The 20,572-nt window shown below is 44.4% G+C and overlaps 1 protein-coding gene across 1 annotated transcript in view; it reads left to right on the top strand.

Annotated features, from left to right (window-relative positions):
* The window catches only part of Csmd2 (CUB and Sushi multiple domains 2), a 526,828-nt gene that overhangs the window by 434,650 nt on the left and 71,606 nt on the right, over positions 1–20,572 (top strand). Inside the window, exons 33-41 of the mRNA XM_042684124.1 lie at positions 5,120–5,215; positions 6,062–6,265; positions 6,717–6,841; positions 7,504–7,600; positions 9,258–9,362; positions 13,647–13,765; positions 14,302–14,371; positions 16,057–16,173; positions 18,979–19,188. Of these exons, the coding sequence (XP_042540058.1) occupies positions 5,120–5,215; positions 6,062–6,265; positions 6,717–6,841; positions 7,504–7,600; positions 9,258–9,362; positions 13,647–13,765; positions 14,302–14,371; positions 16,057–16,173; positions 18,979–19,188 (1,143 nt within the window). The remainder of the gene's footprint in view (positions 1–5,119; positions 5,216–6,061; positions 6,266–6,716; positions 6,842–7,503; positions 7,601–9,257; positions 9,363–13,646; positions 13,766–14,301; positions 14,372–16,056; positions 16,174–18,978; positions 19,189–20,572) is intronic.

The raw sequence follows: 20,572 nt of genomic DNA, 5'->3' as shown, positions 1-20,572 counted from the left end.
GTCCCAGTAGACGTTGCAAAGTGACAGATTCACATATACTAAATTTTGAGGACAGTCCAGGACTTTTTCTAGACCTTTTAATCTATTTTCTCCAAGTGTGTATTTATTCTTATATAAGTTTTAGTTATTATATCATATTTAATGTTATACTAATTTTTATGCTCCTGGTCTGTCAGTTCCTGTAGTCATTCTTGATTTTGATTTTTGGCTATTTACTGCTTTACTTCTATATCCATATAAAATCTAGAGCCATTTTTGTCATTTTTAGAAATACATTGAAATTTCGACGGGAATTTCTTAAAACTTACAAACTCAACTGGAGATAACTCATATGCATATATTAACACTTCTTTCTACCCAGGAATGTGGTGTGTCTCTCCATTTATGTAGCTCTTGAGAAGGAGCTACCATTTCATTTAAACAGCATTCACTTTTATTGATTTTATTTCTTCATATTTCATGCAGACTTTTCTAGTCATTTTTATTGTTACTTTATTATAAATGAGTATTGTAACAACCAAACAAAAGTACACACAGGCACACATGCATACACATGCACATATCCACATACGCAAACATGCATGCACACTCTCATTTTATTTTCTAGATGTTCTTTGTTAGTAAATTCCAAGACTGACATTTTTGGTGTACTCATTTGCAAAGGCAGTGAACCCTTGCCAACAGCAGTAACTTGGCCTGTAGGCAAGAAGCAATGCTATTTGCAAATAAATTTCCTTCATTATTTTATTCCCTTCTCTTCAGTGGTTTCCCTTTTGCATCTTCACATGGCTACTGGTCTGTTTAGGTACATTATTTTAATTTGAATGTTGATATGTGGTCTTTTAGTAAGAAATTCATTCCAGAATTTAAGTTAGAACATGTAATTTCTATAACACACTATGATGATATTGTATTGCTTTAGAGGTTGCACCTCCTGCTTTCCTAATGTGTAATGTTATGTGCATAGCTCTCCATTTTTCTCAGCTGTACCAAAGGTTTTGAGGGGTGTTGTTTGTATTTTCTAATTAAATCCTGAATTTATTTCCTCATTTCTCTCCTCCTTTGTGTCTTCAAATGACTTTGATCTTTTTGCTTTAACTTCATAAACTGAGAGCTTTGTTAGTCATTTTCCCAGTGTAATAAGAGTATATTGGTAGCAATGTATGAAATTCGAACTTCATGCCATAATAGGCTTTGGTATGTGCTGCTTTTGAAGTGTTCCATGCTATTCTTTTCACCTGAGGTGATTAATAATGTCACTCCCCACACACAAGAACTCCAATTTTGTCCTTATTGCATTAATTTTATGTTCATTCACCCCATGGTTAGAGACTGTTGCCTATAACATTTCTTCTTTGGTCTTCTCATTTACACCTCAAAATGCACCAAGGACATTGTTTGTTTGTTTTTTTAATTCTGTGAGTACTTGAGCAAAATGTATGCATTCTGCAGTAGAGGCCAGTTAGTAAAACAGACATGCTCAGGCTTTGCAGTCCCGCTGATTGGACTCATCTCCATTCGCTCACTTGCTAGATTCCTGGGTGACTGTGAACACAGTTCTTAACCTGTCTGAACTCCAATTTCCTCATCTGGAAACTCAGAGAATAAGAGTTTTCCCTTCTAGAGATATTGATAGGAGCAAATGAACTTTCAAATAGCTATTAGAGACTCTTACTCAGTTTGTTATTCAAAGCCCCATCTATTAGGAATTCTTCCTAAATAATATTTCCGTACCACCATCCACACATATACTCCAGCAAGGGTATAAATCAGTCTAAGATGGTTTTCAAAACTGGTGGATGGATAGATTAATAGATAGCTAGGTAGATAGATAGATAGATACATACACACACACACACACACACACACACACACACAGAAGTGCAAGTACAGGTACATGATCTATATGTTAAAAAATGGATATACCCATATATAGATAGGGTTTTACAAGACCAATAGAAACAAAAAGGAGAAGAAAGGGAAGAAAGTAGGGAGGAAAAAAGACACAACCTAAGACATCAGTGTCAACATATTCTGAGTATCTTACCACTCACTTGAAGAAGACAGATGTGAAACCACACCTAAAGCCATAGTAAACCATGTCCTTGTCCCCGATTCAAGTACTAACCAAGCCAGATCCTGCTTAGCTTCCAAGATCAGATGAGATGAGGTTCATTCACAATAGTGTAGCTATAGATGAGCCGTGTGCCTGTCTCTAAGATGTGTTGGGGTTAAGGAAGACACTTGGGAACCCTCTTGAGCCTTTTCATGTTGTGTTATATCAGTGGTTAACAATTGTGTTATTTTGTTGTCCTAGGTATTGCTAACAATTTCCATATCTGTGTTTACCTAATCTGTCTTTCCTCACTTTCTCCTAGTCTTTTTCTTTTGAGAGTTTTCTTTTTGAGTTTGACCAGTGAGCTATTTGGACTGGTAGATGTCAGCTTGCTTTGCTCTTTCTGGAGGTTAGCATTGCTGTGTTGATTCTATCTCCTTACCTTTCCTTTCCTGTCTGCCCATCTCACTAGTTCCCAAATTTTTGTCTTTTTAGGGTTTTGGTGCTAATGGCCTTCATAATTATCTTTAAATCATGAACTTCTTCCCCAAAGAATAGCTTTGACATCTTCATTTTGCTGTTTAACTCATTAGCAATACTAGGGGTGTAACCATCTTTTCTGGTTGAATTTATTGCTGCTACTTCTTCATTTCCTACTTTATTTTTTTAATTAGGGATTGTAACTGCAGTACCTTTTGTCACCTTGCTCTTGACATATCACATAAATGACACCTCTATTGCAAATCAAACTATGGGTCACATACTTTGTCTTTTCAAAATTTCAATAACTGTTTCACTTTATTCCAATCTTTAATATGACAAACCCATTGGAGGCCATCCTGATTCCTTGCACATATAAGTAGCCTGTGCTTTTCTGTCCCAATGAATTTCAGATTTTGTTTATTTTTGAAATAGCCAACTAGGTTGTACCTTGGTGGTAAGAGCAGGGTCTCATGTCACTCAGCATCTCTCTTGGCAAGCTGCTACACATTGAACCTAAAGTCTTAGCAAAGGAATCTCTCTACTTAGAGTCTTTGATTTTCCTTTGGTCTCTGGAATTCCTGACATGTGCCTTTTAGGTTTCTCTCATTGCTTCCATGTGGCATGTCATTTCTTTTGCTGTTTTGATTTTTTATCCACTTTCTGGGCATTCTAGAAGAATTCCCCCAAATTTCTATTAAATTGCTTTAGAATCCACAAGCAGCAATTCATATTTCTCATCCTTATATAGCATTTTTAATCTCAGATCCTTCCTTTATGATGCTAGATTTAACCTGGTGACAATCATGATTAAAAACCTTCAAGCCAGGGGTCCATGGCTCATACCTGAAATCCTAGATACACAGGCAGTTGAAACCTGAGGGTTGAGATTCAAAGTGGGTGTGTGACTCAAGTGGTTTAGTACCAGCCTTAAGCAAACAAGCTAAGAAACAGTGCCCAGGCCCTGAGTTCAATCCCCAGTTTCAAGGAAGGAAGGAAGGGAGAGAGGAAGGGAAGGAGAGAGAGAAAAGAGAGAGAGAGAAACAGAGAGAGAAGGAGGGAGAGAGAAAGAAAGAAAAAGAAGGGAAGGAAGGAAATGAAGAGAAAGAGAAAGAAAGAAACAGGAAGAAAGGAAGGAAGAAAGAAAGGAAGGAATGAAGGAAAGAAAGAAAAGGAAGAAAATGAGGAAGGAAGGTAAACCTATGCAGATTTTCACCTGATTTTTGTTGTAGTTCACATAAAAATATTTTCTTTGGCTTCTCAAGGTACTCTCTCCCCTTAGAACTTTGAGATCATTCTTATGTCCAGTGAATTGTTCTGTGTTTTTTTCCTGGAGAGAGAGGCCTGCATGGGCTCTGTGAGTAGTGCTGAAGTGATCTCCACCTGTCAGCCCAAATGATGGGATGTCGGGAAAGTGACACTCACTATACTCAGCTCCATGGAGAGGAGGGGCTAGGAGAGTATTGGTAATGAAAGGGACTTTGCCTTCCTGAAATTCTTTGTGCTTTAATATCCAGAAGTTAGCTAGGGTAGTATCTCACAACCCAGACCAGCCACCTGGACCACATGTAAATCTAAGTGTGCTCTCAACTTCCTATAGCTAACTGGTAGCAATATGTGGGCATTCCTAGAAATATCAGTGCACCTTCCAGTGGCTCCTTGGTGGGTCTAAACTCCAGCCCCCCAGCTCCCATGGGGATGCAGCCTCTCTCTCTTCATCCCTACTTTTATTCTGAGGATGAAGTCTGCATCCACTCTCAGAGGCCACTCCTGGCCACCATATTCTCCCTGGGCTTCCACAGGCAGGGGACGAAGAGCAGGATGGGGTTCATGGCTATGGGTACAGTTGGCGCTGTCTTCCCCTCCATACTATCCCTAGCAGACCTCCTCCTGTACCTTCTGTTGCAAAGGCTCCCTGCCTCTTCCAGCTGCCCATGCCCATCCAGGTTTCTCTCCAGTTGGTGTGTTCTTGCTTAGGTGAGAATACCGCTCATGTGGCTGAGACAATCCAACCTAGCATGCCCTTTTATTCTCAAAGGGGTCCTCCTGTGAGCAATAAATTATAATACATTCTGCTTACTGTCATTTTCCCAGGAAGCCTGGGAAGGGCCAGTTTCTCTTGCCAGTGATCACATCACCCTCCTTCCCCAAGGCTGAGGTATTCTATTAACTTATTTTTACTCTAATATTAGTTTTCTGGCATAAGTAGACCACCAGTCAGTGTGGTGATGGCCCTTCTTTCCATCCCTGGGGGTCTACACATCTTGAGCAACTCCTTTCTTTCCAGAAAGTCATGTAATCTTCCCAAACCTTCCAGTCTTGTTCTGTAAAATGTGGGTGCTGAACCCTGCCACACCACCCTCACAGTGACTACAGGCCCAGGGAAGACCATGGCTACAAAGCCCTCTGTAGAATTGAAACTATAAGGTGCTGTGAAAATGTGATGGTTTGATGCAAGTCCTGACATATAGAAGGAAGGAATTACTATGTGGGCATTGGCTGCCTGTCCTTCCCAGCCAGGATTTTATCTTCTGGACCTGACTTCTGGTCTCACTGTCCCCTTTTTACCCCTTACCTTGGCAGGAGAGTCACTGCCCCTGGCCACCTCCAATCAAGTTCTCATTAAGTTCAGTGCCAAAGGCCAAGCACCAGCCCGAGGCTTCCATTTTGTCTACCAAGGTATGTAGGACGTGGGTACTGGAGGCTCAAAGGCCAGCTCAGTTCTTCAGTGACTCCATGACTCAGGAAACAAGGGGTCTAAGTCATTAAAGTCTTTTTCTCAAGGTATTTGGGAGTGATTGTTAGTGCATGAGAAAACACCCTGATATTCAATTGAATTTTATACATTTGCTTACTCAACAGACATTTCTTAAACCAAATTCTGTGTTGAATGAGGAAGGAATCCAATATGGGAAGCAAATTCCTCCTCTCTTCCTCCTTACCCCACCCTGACCATCCATCATCTGGTACAGTCCATATGACAACTAGGGATGCCCATCCACTCTTAAATGGACTGTTTTTCTCACGGAGTTTAGTTTTGTCTGTAAAGCAAAATAAAGATGGCATATATATAGCACAGGCTCTTCTGGCAGATAGACATCAGCTGCTCCATGTCTTGGGGCCCCAAATTGTTCATATATGAAATAAAAGTACCATTCATGCATCATTGGTAGGATTAAAAGAAGAGTTCACAGAGTAGTTAGTATCAAGTAGATAATAATCAATCTTTATCCCCATCCTTTATTGACCCAGAAGAGCAAAGTCTTGGAACATCATGGTATCTACCTGCAGGCTTCAACTTCCCCTTATCCAAGAGAACTGGGCCCAGGTTCCAAGCATTGCATACCTAACTACATATAAGAAAATGGATGGGCCTCACCCTGCAGAGCATCACTCCTACCCTAAAAGAAAGTGCTCTGTGTTCCCAGGGGGCTGGGACTGCCTTTGTATCAGTCCTGTTCTGGGTATCCCTGGGCCAGTTTTTCCAGGGATGAGGCCTGCTCTCAGTGCCCTTGTCCTCCACAGCGGTGCCCCGAACCAGTGCCACACAATGCAGCTCAGTGCCGGAACCCCGCTATGGCAAAAGGCTGGGCAGTGATTTCTCCGTGGGGGCCATCGTTCGTTTCGAATGCAACTCCGGCTATGCCCTGCAGGGGTCCCCAGAAATTGAGTGCCTCCCTGTGCCTGGGGCATTGGCCCAGTGGAATGTCTCAGCACCAACTTGTGTGGGTGAGAACCTGGACTACCAGGACTGAGGAAGGGAGGGAAGGGAAGGAGGGAGGGCGAGAAGTAGCGAGGGAGGGAGGGAGGGCTGCAAGCAGGAGAGACAACCAGTTAGCACAAATGGCCCCAGGTACATAGCAGCTCCTCCCAGCCCATGATGCCCCTTTAAAACCAAATTGCTCATCCATCCTGTGGGTGGGTGTGAAGACAACCAAATGTGGTGGAGATCGGGAGGAGTGCACATTACAGGAGGAACTGGGGTCCAGATCCCTGAGGGATGATTGATTGCACAAGTCACAGAGGAGTCCAAGAACAGAAGGTAAGGGCCCTACGTGGAGAAGCCAACATAAGGTGGAGTCACAGCAGTGGCGAGGGGGAAGAATCTGAAAAGGCTTTTGTGAAGATACCACAAAGACATACAGGAGGAGCCTCTGACCACAGCTGTGTTTCCTCCCAGTGCCCTGTGGCGGCAACCTCACAGAGCGCAGGGGCACCATCCTCTCCCCTGGCTTCCCAGAGACCTACCTCAACAGCCTCAACTGTGTATGGAAGATCATGGTGCCAGAAGGAGCTGGCATCCAGGTAGGAGCAAAGAGGCACCTCGGGCAAATGCTAGCTGTTGGCTGAACCCTGAGCCAGGAAGAGACACTCCAGCCCTGTCTCTGCACCTGTGGCTAAGATGTGGACCACCAGGAACTCACTTGGGGCAACACATAGGCAGCCTGGGTTGTAGAAGCTCAACTCTGGCAGGGGAGTGGGGGGGGGGCATGCAAAACTGGCACTCAGGGGTAAAAGCTAAATGCAGGGAGGTTCAGAAAAGAACCCAGGGCCTGCCAGCCAGACAGAGAGCAAGCTGGACTTGAGCTAGACACACCTGACCTGTGTGGAGTGGGTTACTGGCTTCTTGCTGCAACGTATCTCACATAGTTGAGCCAGAGAAGTAAAGAAACCCAAAGATAACTCCAGAGGTGAAGAGAAGGCCAGCTGGACTGAAGCATTTCCACTTCCTGGAGTGTCAGGTCCCCATTCTCTACCTTGAAAAATATCCCACTGTCTTATGATGATTTATTTCACATCTGTCTTTATCCCTAGACTCCCTACTCTCCACAAGGAGGGTAGAGTCTGTATCTAATTTAATGGGAGAATCTATCTGGATATTGGGGCTCCAAGTTGGTGCTCAATATGTTAAATAAACAATGAAGGGAGGGAGGGACTCCAACCATTCAATACATCTCCCTTCCCAGATCCAGGTCATCAGTTTTGTCACGGAGCAGAACTGGGACTCCCTGGAAGTGTTCGATGGTGCAGACAACACTGTAACGATGCTTGGAAGCTTCTCAGGTAAGCGGGCTTCAATGTGATGGATCAGACCATCATCACCATCATCACCACCGTCATCATTATCAAGATGTCATTTATATGCCATAAATTCATCTCTTTTTTTTTTTTTTTTTTTTTTTTGGTCGTTGTGGGGCTTGAACTCTAGGCCTGGGCACTGTGCCTGAGCTCTTCAGCTCAAGGCGAGCACTCTCCCACTTGAGCTGCAGAGCCACTTCCAGTTTTCTGGTGGTTAATTGGAGATTAGAGTCTCATGGACTTTCCCTGCCTGGGCTGGCTTTGAACCATGATTGTCAGATCTCAGCCTCCTGTGTAGCTAGGATTACAGGCATGAGCCACCAGCACCCAGCTAAATTCATCATTTTTAAGTGTGCACTTCAGTGGGTTTTTAGTTTGTCCATAAGGTTACTACCGACCAGTTGCAGAACTTTTTTTTACTACTTTGAAAAGAAATCAAGTGCCTGAAATCTTAGCTACTCAAAAGGCTGAGATGTGAAGATCATGATTCAGAGTCAGTCTGAGCTGCCACATGAGCCAGACTTCCATTTTGGATTCTTTTTAACCACTTGAGGTATGGCTTAAGTGGCAGATCACCAGCCTTAACCAAAAACAGCCAAGTGAGATCATGAGGCCCTGAGTTCAAGCCCTAGTACCATCATACACACACACACACACATACACACACACACACACACACATACACCCACATATACACACACATACACACACATATACACACATACACACACACATACACACACATACACACACACATACACACACATGCACACACATACACACATACACACATATACACACATACACACACACACACATATACACACACACACACACACACACACACAGAAACCAAGTACCCGTTTTCACTCACTATCCCTCCCTATACTTGCCTAACTTTGTGGGTCTAGTTTTTTTCATTTGATGTCCCATCTTAAGAGTTCACCAAATAGTAGTTTGGATAGTACATATTTTGTTTATCCAATCATCTATCGAGCATTTGGATTGCTTCCAGTTTGAGGCTATTATGATGAAAGCTAGTATAAGCAGTCATGTACAAGTATTTGTGTAGCATCTGTTGTCAGTTCTCTTGGATATATATCCAAATTGAAGTACCATATGATCACTGTTTAACTTTTTTTAAGAACCACCAAACTGTTTTCCAAAGTGACTGTGCCATTGCCCATTCAGTGATGGGCTTCCGCCTGACTGTGGTGTTTTGCTCAGTGGCCAAACCAATCTTCTGATTCTGCTAGTCCCATACTCCATATTGCTGAGATATAAACAGGAGTCATGTAGTCCCAAACAAACTGTCTACACTACTGGGTTACCCAGATAATTATGTCAGTACCATTTGGAAGATGGCTGCAAGTGAACCAAACTCACAGACTCCCTGAGAAGCTCATCCTCTGGCTGGCAAAAGGCTATTGCACTGTTCATCTTTCAGGGAACAGTTTGGATTCTCCACTACCTTGGCCATTGGAGTCCCTAAAGGGTGCTCATTTGTCATTTAGTGAGGTTGATAACTTGGGGCACTTGAGGACCTTGGGAAAGAATGTTAGTAAGCATCAGAAGCAAGAAGAATGGGGAGAAGCTGGGGGCCAGGGATCACTCCTAAACAACCTCTGGTTTCTTTGCCCAGGAACAACCGTGCCTGCCCTCCTGAACAGTACCTCCAACCAGCTCTACCTTCACTTCTACTCGGACATCAGTGTATCTGCTGCAGGGTTCCACTTGGAGTACAAAAGTGAGAATGTGGGTCTTGGCGGCAGGCAGGGTTCTGGGAGGGAATAGATGGCCACTGCTGCCCACCCCGAGCAGGGCTATAGTCATCTGTGTATTCTCCATCCCACCCAACCCAGAGGAAGACGGTAAGGTTTAGAGTCGGTCTGAAAACTCCTCCAGCCTAGATAGCCAGCAAGTATGGGATATCCAGGTCCTCCCAGTGTGCTCCCTTTGTGTACACTTTAGAAACAGAAAAGGGCTTGGTCATTGGCCTCAGTCCCAGGATGTAATTTGGATTGTATGAAAATGGGGTTGGTCTCTCCCTCGAATCTTCTAAACTAGCCTTTCAGATCCCTGATTCAGTGATGCAGTTGTCTTCAGAGTCCTTCTCTCATTGGTGACTACATTCCTCTTCTACAAGATTCTTTCCTCCAGTCTCAGAGCTGTACTTCCTAATTTCCTGCCTCCAAAGTGGCCATGACTAAACAGAAAGTTGTTTGGATGTACATCTTCTGGGGGCATAAAGAGGTTTCCAAGGATACTGCCTCCACTGTGTGACTGCTTGCCCTGCAGCCCTCTCCTTTGGGGGGTGGGGGGTAGAAAGGTGTAGGTGGGCAGCAACATCATGTCACAGGTTCTTGGGTTTTGCTCTGATTGGTAGGATAGAGATGAGTTCATCCCTCCAAATCTACCAGAGAGAGATAGACATACCAAATCTACCAGAGAGAGATAGACATCATAGCTACTTTTGCAGATGTTTTAGGTGACAGAGCAATGATTCAAAGTAAAGGATGGTGACTTTTATCTGGGGCAGGTGGAGAAGCAAATATCATGAAGGGCCAATAATTTCCTGCAATGTTCGATGTCTTGTGTTAGACACTCAAAGGGCAAAGGTGAATCAGACACCTGGGAGGAGAGATGGGCACAGAAACAGTTACGTTAGTGAAACACGGTATGCTAAAGAAATTGAGAGGCAGGAAGCCACACCTAGCCAGTTACAGCCTTGCAGCAGGGGAGGCCTGAGTTAGGATTGGAATGGGAAGCAAGGACAAGGAATGCCAAGTTGGCTCAATCACCTGTGACATCATGATTGTGCAGATAGAAGGCTCAAAGGTGCCAGAGGCCAAAGGGGTTGTCATATAGATGGCCATCTGGGTCGTCTAAAAGAAGGAACTTTATCCAGATAGGGGAAGACCAAATGGTTTCCAGAATGTTCATCACCTAAAAAACTGAACTGTGTACTTGGTAGGACATACTTAGAACATCTTGAAGCAAAATCCCTGAGGAGTGGGAGGTAGCACAGATCCTCAGAGACCTTCTCTCCCACGGATGTCTAGGGTTTCAGTACCTGCTGGAGTGAAATAACCTCACATTTCTTGAATAATTCACATTTTCCCTTATATTCTCTCTTCTCTTGGTTCTCTCCAGATTTGTTTCCTTATCCAGTACTTTAACTTGAGTCCTTAAGTGTTCTATAGAACCATTGTTTGTTCATTCTTCTTCCAAAGTTGTTATCCTCCTTCCTTAAATCTCCTTATTCTTCTAATGCTTCATTCCCAGGAACAACTCACTCCTTCCCTGTTTTCCTTGTCCATGGGAGCTGGTGGGGCTCATGTCCTGTCCACTTGTCCTCTGCCCTGAGTCACTGCTGTTCCAGTCCACCTACCCTCACCAGCAACAGAGCTGGGGAAAAGAGTGGGCCCTTGGGGGTATTTGGAGGCTGGAGTTACAAGACTCTGTGGTTATATTTTATTGATAATCTACAGAGGGTTCAGAAGATGGGAAAGGCTATTGTTGTAGAGGTCCATTAACCCCTGAAAGAATGCAGTGAAGTCACATATGCTACTGTGATTCATATTTAATTTTTATTTAATTGAAATTGAAATGGAGCAATAACCTCTAAAAGTAATAAATTATATATGATATTAAATAATTTTCCTTCATTGCAAGCAAGGCTTAAATAAATAAAACCAAGCTGCACAGAATAAGAGAAAGTAACATGGGCTTTTGTCACTCTGCCCCTTTTTTCTCCCTTTGGCTTCCTCTTCCTCCCTATTCTACTTTTCCTCCCACTACACTCTTGTTCCCTCTCTCTCTCCTTCTCCATTATTCTCCCTCCCCCTCCATCTGTCTACCATATTTCTAGTGATAGTTATCATACAACAAGGTTATGCCTACCCAACTAAATATGGAGGTTTGTTTGCCAAGAAAAAGACCAGAAGAGAAAAAAGACTAAGTACTTCAGATTTGACCTGATGATGGCTTTAATCCTGATCTCAGGATCTTTTGTCTTAGCTACTGAGGTTTTAGACATAGACCCTAACAGGCTTAATTCCCAAATATCATATTCACATCTTAATTCCCAAAATTCATATTCACAAAAACTGCCTGGGGAGGTTGAGAGGCAATTTCTGGAATGATAGCAATGCCTACAATTTCAGTAGGGTTTGGGTTATACAAGTGAAAGCCTCACCACATGGACATGTATAATTTATTATTTCATTCTGTATAAATAAAAATACCTTATCTGAGTCTTGTTTCTGAATATGGCATCTCAACTGGTCAGATACTGCACAAGAAGGTGGACTGGTGGTAGCTGGCCAGTTCTTTCTTGTTTGTTTTCCCCATGAGTGCCTATCCCCTTGCAGGTGCTGGGCATACATGGACTTCCCAGGGAGCCAGTATCCCTCAAGAGACCCACTGGAAGGCAGAGTGTGCCCCTTCCTGGGGTCCTGCAGATACTCAGCTCAGAGCCAGTCACACAGATGGTTGACTCCTCCACCCTCCTCTCCTGCTGCCCCTAGTAGAGAAGTGCACTTGGGAGTTGGAAGACAAGTCGGGGTTTGGCCACAATACTTGCTTTCTCTTATGCCTTCTGGCCTTTGCCCCTGGAAAAGTGGACACCACGTGCAGTCCACCAACACAGAGAGATTCAGTTCATGCGTCTTAAGTGTGCACACATATAGATGAGCTCCCATGGGGCTGAAGAGCAGCACAAGGCCCCATCCAGGAGACACTGTATTTCTGTTTGCTGTGGAAATCATCAGGGTGAAGGAGACTTCAGGAAGGGAGGCAGGGAGAGTGGGGAATAGGGTAAGGCATGAGCTACTGTGGCCTTAGGATTTGGCCTTCTTGTTGGCAGACCTGGAGTCAGACTGAGCTGGGCCTGAAATTCTGCTCTGTGCTCAATAGTACATGGCTAGGCCACCCTTGGACTGTGTCCTTGGTCCTCACCTATGGTGCTTTAAGGGACCAATTTGTGGCATGTGACCCACTACCTATACCTTGCTAAAGGGACATACTCAGTGGCTGCTGTTTCTTCAAAGATGATATGAGCAGCAGTGAGGGGCAGGGTAGAGAAGGAGGAAGGAAAAGAGGAGGAGGAAATTAGGGTAGATGCAGTAGCAAGGCAGTGTGCACAATGCCAAGGATATAACAAGGACTGGATGAATTTGAAAAGTCAAGAAGTAAGAGTACAGGAGAACTTGAGAACTCATGGAGGTGATTTTGAAAAGAGATATGAACAAGCTAGTAAAGGTCCTTGGATTCTGAGTGGCAGACAACAGGAGCCCACATCACACTACTGAGCAAGGAAGGCCACAATTGAAAGAGATTTTAAGAGATGTCTGTTGTCTATGAGGGTAGATGGACAAGAATAGCAGTGACTTAGGGCAGAGGACAACAGGAATCTGGCCTAGGTTTGACAGTAAGGACCAGCACTGAACATGGGAAGTGAAGTATCAGTGAAGATCCAACCATACCCCTCCTGGGATGGAGCTGGCCCGTACTTGAGAACAGCAGGAAGAAAGACAGCAAGGAGTCTTATCCATTGGCAAACTCATCTCAGAATGTTCTGTCCCAGAGAGGGAGACTTGAAATGAGACCTGGGCATCATGGAGGTGTCCAACCTGTATCTATTCATTTACCCTTAGCCTTCCTATAGTGCCCCCCCCCACCACCCCTTCCAGGATCTAAGCCAGCAGGAGCTGTCTCCTTAGAGCAAGGAAGAGGAAAGGAAGTTGGGAGCCAGTGGCAGAGTGACATGTAAAGAACTCTGTCTGAGCCCAATAGATGGACAGGGCACTCTGTCTCCATGGTGATGTACCACTACATCAGGAAGTTTGGGTCTGATAACCTTGGTCATGCACACACATTTCTTGTGTGGCCTGTGAGGTAAAGAGGTTGGGAAGTGCTGGCCTGACTGTTCTCCTGCGCTCCCCTCAATGAGGAGTAGCCTCAGGCTTCCAGCCACCTTAACCTTCCAGGCTTGTCTATTCTCTTCATGTTCTTTCTTTGTCTTGTCCAGCGGTGGGTCTGAGCAGTTGTCCTGAACCAGCTGTGCCCAGTAATGGGGTGAAGACTGGTGAACGCTACTTGGTGAATGATGTGGTCTCTTTCCAGTGTGAGCCAGGATATGCTCTCCAGGTACCACCGCCCCTCTGCCAAAACCCCAGGATGGGAATCAGGTGCCTGTCCCCCTCCCCTGAGAGATGATTGTCCAGCCTTGCATGACCAGCAGAGCCGCAGTCACCAAGGAACAGGGAGTAGCCCTCAGTTCCCCTGGGGACCATTAGTCCCTCGTGGAGCTGTTCATGCAGAAGACAAACTAAGCTAGGTTTAACAATCTGGCATGAGCCAGCTCCACATATGTTCCTGCAAAGTTGAGTTGGATTGGACTTTAGGAAATTTTAATTTTCCTTTGAAGCCCACAAGGGAATTTAGTAATTAAAGGAATCTCACCAGCAAACCTTTAGTAATGAGAATTCTTTAGAGGAATGGTTGTTAATAATTGTCCTTCCTCAAAATCTCTTTCCCTCTGCATTACCTCAAATTCTACAGTGGATCTGTATCTCTTTATAGGTCTTGTTCCTTAACACAAGCCCCCAGAACAAGCCCTCATTCTGAGTTACACTTAATGTACATGAGAGCCCCTAGCTCATCCTTGTTTCTGATACCTACAGGGCCACGCCCACATCTCCTGCATGCCTGGAACAGTACGGCGATGGAACTACCCTCCTCCACTCTGTATTGGTAAGAGAGCCTAAACTTCTCAGCCCATGCAAATGCATGAGTTCAGAGGCATGTTGTAGAGTTCAAGTTCAAGTCAGAAGAAAGTTTGATGTTTAATTGTTCCAAGTCAGTAGTTTTAGACAGATCATTTGTCTCTCATATTCAAAACCATCATGATTTGGAAAGCTCTACCCAACAAATGGAAAAATTATAGGAGCTTTGCCCACTTGAAAACTTTAGGATAACCAACCAGGCCTCACATGGTATTTCTAAACACGTGGGACACAGCCTACTTGTGGGACAGACAGATCCACCAAGAATGCCAAGGACTTTATGTGAGAGACAAAAGTTTGGTTTGATTTCATTGCTTACCCTAATTGGAGACTTTTGGTCAGGTCAAACAAGGAGAAAACAAATATGTATTATCTATCTGTGCCAGGCCTGGCGTTTCCCCTCTTGATGGATTGATTATTCTACTGGAAAGAGTCAGAAATAGATAGCTAAGATGCCCAGTTGACTATAAGGTACCACCCCTCGAGGCTGACATTAGGGTAAGAGATGAAGAGACTCAAGAAAGTATCACATAAATAAATAAATACATGTATACATACATACATACATGTGTCACTTGAGCATAAGGGTGCAAAAGCAGGTCAGAAATGTTCTAGACAGCTCAGGGCAAGGTTCTCGTCCCTAATACATGTTACAAAGACCTGGCCAAGGAAACCATGTTAACAGCTGCTGTCATTGGTTGAGCATTTACTGCATACACCTGCCCTGTTCCAGGTAAAGCCCAGGGCTTTCCCTGTTCCTGCAGCACAGAACCCTGGGATCAGCACTGTGGTTGGCTGTACCTTGCAGCTGGGAGAAATTAAGCTAAGGAGTCTAGAATATGCCGATAGCCCCACAGGAAGTAACCCAGATGGTCACAATGTTCTAGTCTGATGTACTTACAAGTCACCATCCCTCCAGAACGTGTTTGCCCTCCTGCCATTCCCTGGGCCCGTTTTCTGCTCACAGGGTCTTTACTGATAAAATGAGACTTGATGTCATCAGCTGACTAGCTGCCATGGAGCCTAGCCCTGTGTTCTCAGACAGAGGGCCCCCAGATCCTCCCAACGTTGTTGGCTAACACTCATACAGTCTCCTGGTTGGCTCCCATTGGATGATCTCATTTCTGAAGGAGGCTTCCTGGTGAGCCCAAACTGCCCACCACTCTGCCCTATGGAACAGACATCTGGATCTTATTTCTGATACCAAATTAAAGAGATATTTTTGGAAAGAGCATGGTGCCTGCTGCAGACACCAAGAGTGCCAGTCCTCTCCTTCCTTTGCCCTTTGCTGCAGTCCTGGAAGCATTGACTGGGCAGGGAAGATAGTATTGACCAGTAGTGATCAGACTGCTCTTGGAACAGAGCTGTCCATGCTAAGGGCCTTGACCTGGGAAGGGTCTACTCAAGGTGGAAAGTTCATAACTTGTGGATTCCTAGGCACCTTAGGGTATGCTTCCCTCCTCGATTCATATTCCTAATTTGGCCATTGTGTGACAGTTTTTAGAGAGATTCTTAAATTTCGCAGAGGTGTTTATGACTCAGGAAAAGTTTAATGCTAATGCCCTGGGGGGAAGAGGGGCGGTGTCTAATCATTATCCTGGCCCCACATTCTCCTTAATATTCTTCTAATCTCATCACGTCTCATTGTCATAGCACAGTGTGGGGGAGCTGTGGAAGAGATGGAGGGGGTGATCCTGAGTCCCGGCTTTCCAGGCAACTACCCCAGTAATATGGACTGCTCATGGAAGATCGCACTGCCAGTGGGCTTTGGTAAGGCCTCCAGCCTCCTCAGGAGACAAGCAATAGCCATCTTCCTAACCTCAGTATCACCTCAGTCAAATCCATTTAGCCCTCTGCTTCTCCATTCCTCATTTGGTGACATCTGCGCAGTCCTGAGATCAATTGAGAATGGCAGAGATGAAAGTATAAGGGGAAAGAAAAACTCTTAAGTGTTGCCATTATTATCATTTGAGTAGTGAACCAAAATCCAGAAATGTGGAATAGGAAATTACCCAGGGATGTTTTAAAAAAGGAAAAATAAATCTATTTTACCGAGACTGGACTCCCCATCCGATTTATCATCCTAATTAAATTGAGCCAAGGTCAATATGAAATTGAGTTTGCATTCTTCAAAGGCACATTCTACTGGTCTAGAGATTTGGAAAGGTTTTGGAGATGAAGGAGGTTGAAATGAAGTATACTCCATGTGGGTGGGTTGGATATGGAAGACATTAATTTAGGTACAAAATATAATTGCTGGTGATTCCTGTATGGTGCTCTGGGAATGTAATTTATCTCCAGATAACTGGTGTTGAAGGGTAAAGGGTTTGATAGGGAACCAATGGGCTTTATGCAGGAGTCGTTTTATTCATCATTGCTCCGCCCTTGGGACACAAATGTCCCGTAGTGCTTACTCCTTTAAAACATGTTATAAAGTGTATATTAATTGTACACAATGATGGATATCCTTGTGATATTTCATGCATGTGTGTATATTGTACTTTGATCATAATCTCCCCCATGATCATTTCTAAGTCCCCTCCCTCCTCCCAAGAGAGGTTGTTCTTGCATATATCTGGGTCCTCCCGGTATGGGAGCCTCAGAAATGGGATTTTTCCCCCATCTTTTTGGTTATTCTTCAGCACAGAGTGTGCCTCCAGATTAGAAAAAGCCTTCTAACTGGACTGGAGGAGGGAATGGGTCAGTCGCCCTCCAAAAACTGGAGTCTTCAACCCATACTACCTCCTTCTGGAGGAAAAGGGTCACAAAATGACCAGTAGCCGTGGGAGACTCCAGATTTTGAGAAGTTGAGGAAGGAGCCCGTTTTGCTTTTATAATTCACAGTTGGGGGTGGACAAACCTCATATAACAGAGGACCAAAGTTTAAATGGGAAGGCTGTTCCCTGTGAGTCCGTATGTCTAAGCCACCAGAACTCTCTTAAGTCCCGGGTGTTTATTTAGACTCATCAGGTTCAGCCACATACATTGTCCTACTGCTAATACTGCTTCTAACCTGCCTCTGCATGTACATACCTCTGCCACTAGGTGGCAGTCATCATTTCACCAGGATTGGGAGGGTGCTTGCTCTGGGAACACAATGTTCAGCTCCACAGGTGCTGGGTACAAAAGTATCTGTGCAGGAGGTGTAGCTCAAGCAATAGACCGCCTATCTATGCCAAGCAAAATAGTCTGCAGAAATAGTCTGCCTCTTTATTAGAAGGAGGGTGGTTTGTGTGGTTGGGTAATTCTTATGATGTGATTACTTAATCTGTCGTTAAAATGAATGGAACAGGGCAGGAGATGGAGGATCCTGAGCATTATATGCCAACTCTTTATTCTTTACATAATTAGATATAAAAACATTTGCATGTATGTGCTCATTCTAGCAAATTAGGAAGTACAGGTGCACAGATTTTAAAAGTCAAAATCCATCTGTAATCTCATCATGCAGAAATAATCAGAAATATCTCAGTCCTCCACCATTAAGCTGCGGTGCTCTTGAGGACACTGACCTACTGATCCTGTTTTTCCTAGACCACACCTCTCAGGGCCCTCATGCAGGGCACATGCTCAATAGACACACACACACACAAATGCTAAAATTGGATCCTATATGCTAGTTTACAGTCTGCTCTTTCACAGTTAACACTATGTTATGAGCACTTCTTTGTGCTTGGTAAATAGATTTCTTCAGTAACATTTTCCATTGTCATCCGATTTTTAAAAATTGAATCAGTAAACAGTTATTAATGTTTCCATCTCCTTTCTAAAAAGCTTATGTAAATGTGTACATCTTTAAGGGCTTATGTAAGCTAGGCAATGAGGCACACGATTATATAACCCCAGCAAAAAGGGAAGAGGGAGACAGGAGGATCTCTAGCTCAAGACCAGACTGGGGATAGTTAACAAAACCCTATCTCAAAAATAAAATTAACACAAAAGGTCCCAGAGCATAACTGAAGTTGTAGAGTACTTGCTTAGCGTGTGTAAGGCCTTGGGTTCAATTCCCTATACCACCAAAAAGGGTTGTTAGATCTTGATTCACCACCGAAGACATCAAAATGTAAATTTCAGTTGGTTTCCCAATGGGACAAGTGAGATAATGTGTAATTCTCAGCCTTATGTTTCAAAATCCCCTTAAGTGGTCTAGAAAATTGCAGTATTAACAGTCATGTCTTTTCATTAAGAGTCAGGGTTGCTATTTTTCAGTAAAAAGTTTAACTTCAGTGAAACTATCTTTATGTTGCTATTAGACTAGACATATGACTCAAAAATTAAGTCACACATTGACCCTGAACTTCACTTTCAATCAAATAAAATAGACTCAGGATAGAGCTTGGAAACGATTGGTGCCTGTGCTTTTGAATGAATAACAGACTCTGCTTCTGCTTGAAGACCAAAGAAAGGACTAGACCCAGCTCCCACAGTTTATCCTGGAACCCCTGAGTGTGTGGGAAGTCGGGAGCAGGGGGGAGACTCTGAGCTCTGGTAGGACATGCTTTTGTGGGGCAGCTGACTTCACCTGTAACAGACTTGTGCAGCTTTGGGAACTGTCTGCCTCTGTCCTGCTCCCAGGAGCTCACATCCAGTTCCTGAACTTCTCCACGGAGCCCAACCATGACTTCATAGAAATTCGGAATGGCCCCTACGAGACCAGCCGCATGATGGGCAGATTCAGCGGAAGTGAGCTGCCAGGTTCCCTTCTCTCCACATCCCACGAGACCACTGTGTATTTCCACAGCGACCACTCCCAGAACCGGCCAGGATTTAAGCTGGAGTACCAGGGTAAGGTCAGGAGTGTCCCATTGGCTCCCCATGCCTTACCCACCACCATCCGTCTCCCCAGCATTCTATCTTCAAAGGGCTGAGCAGCAGGTGGCAGGCATGTCTATAGACATACTTTTGGTCCTAGATCTCCCTTCCCCCATTTGTGGACTCCAAAGCACCCAGTGAGGTTCCAAGGATCAAGACCCAGTAAATAGCCAACAGCTTTCCCTGGCCAAGTTGCCCATCTGTATCTTCTTGGGCATCTCTGACTATCCAACCCTCCACTTCCCAATGGGCTGAAGAAGCCGAAATTTCTGAGGCAGACGCCAGTGGCTCACACCTGTAGTCCTAGCTATTCAGGAGGCCGAGATCTGAGGATCATGGCTCAAAACCAGGCCAGGTAGGAAAGTCTGTGAAACTCTTATTTCCAATTAGCTAGCAAAAAATACTGGAAGTGGAGCTATGGCTTAAGTGGCAGAGTGCTAGCCTCAAGTGAAAACACTAAAGGAGAGTGCCTGGGCCCTGAGTTCAAGCCCCAGTACTGGCACATACACACACCAAAAAAAGAAAAGCTGAACTACTACCATCCATCAGGACCAGTGACTGAGCAAAGCTCCTCCTTGGGCAGGATAGATGATTCAGATTCAGGTAACAGACCTAAGAGTGCCCCAAGTCTTGCAGAATGAGATGAGTTTTCTAGTATAAGGCCCAGCCTGCTCACAGAGGCTCTACTTCCAGAAGGTCACCCTGAGATAGCAGCCTCTCCCCCACATTTCACTTCTGGCATGCATGCTTTCCCTGAAAGGCTCCATTGCTCTGACTTGGGCTTCCCTTTGTGTGGGGCCATCCATCCTGTGACCATGGGGATAGTGTCCAACCTGTGCAGTTGTACATGGCAGCCCTGAGTCGGCCTAGCTTCCCCTTTGTCTGCTTCCCTAGTATAGTTCATTGTCTCCCATAGATATCCTACTTTGGCAAGAGGTAATGCCCATCTCTCAGGGTTTCTGTCTAGCCTCTCCCCTGCAACTTCTTCCAGAGCTCTGAAATTTGTCTCAGCAACAAGAGAGATCCAGACCTCCTCATAGAATGGTTTCTCTTTGTGAAAACCTTCTTTCCACTAGACAATCCACATAAGCAACATCCACTACTCTCATCAAAGCTGCTCTAGCTCTTTTTTTTGGTGGATTATGGGATGCTAGTAGTGAGGCTTTTTCACTCAAGGCTGGCACTTTAACCACTTGAGCCATGACTACGCTTCCAGCTTTTTGGGTGTTTTTGGAGATAAGAGTCTAACAGATTGATCTGCCTTATCTGGCTCCAAACTGTGATCTTTGGACCTCAGCCTCCTGAATAGCTAGGATGACTGGTGTGAGCCACCAACTCCCAGCTACTCCAGTTTTTC

The sequence above is a fragment of the Dipodomys spectabilis genome, unplaced genomic scaffold, assembly GCF_019054845.1.
Source record: "Dipodomys spectabilis isolate Male_0828 unplaced genomic scaffold, ASM1905484v1 ptg000002l, whole genome shotgun sequence".
Lineage (NCBI taxonomy): Eukaryota > Metazoa > Chordata > Mammalia > Rodentia > Heteromyidae > Dipodomys > Dipodomys spectabilis.
Note: the sequence above shows the minus strand (reverse complement) of the source record. Positions and strands in the feature narration are given on the sequence as shown.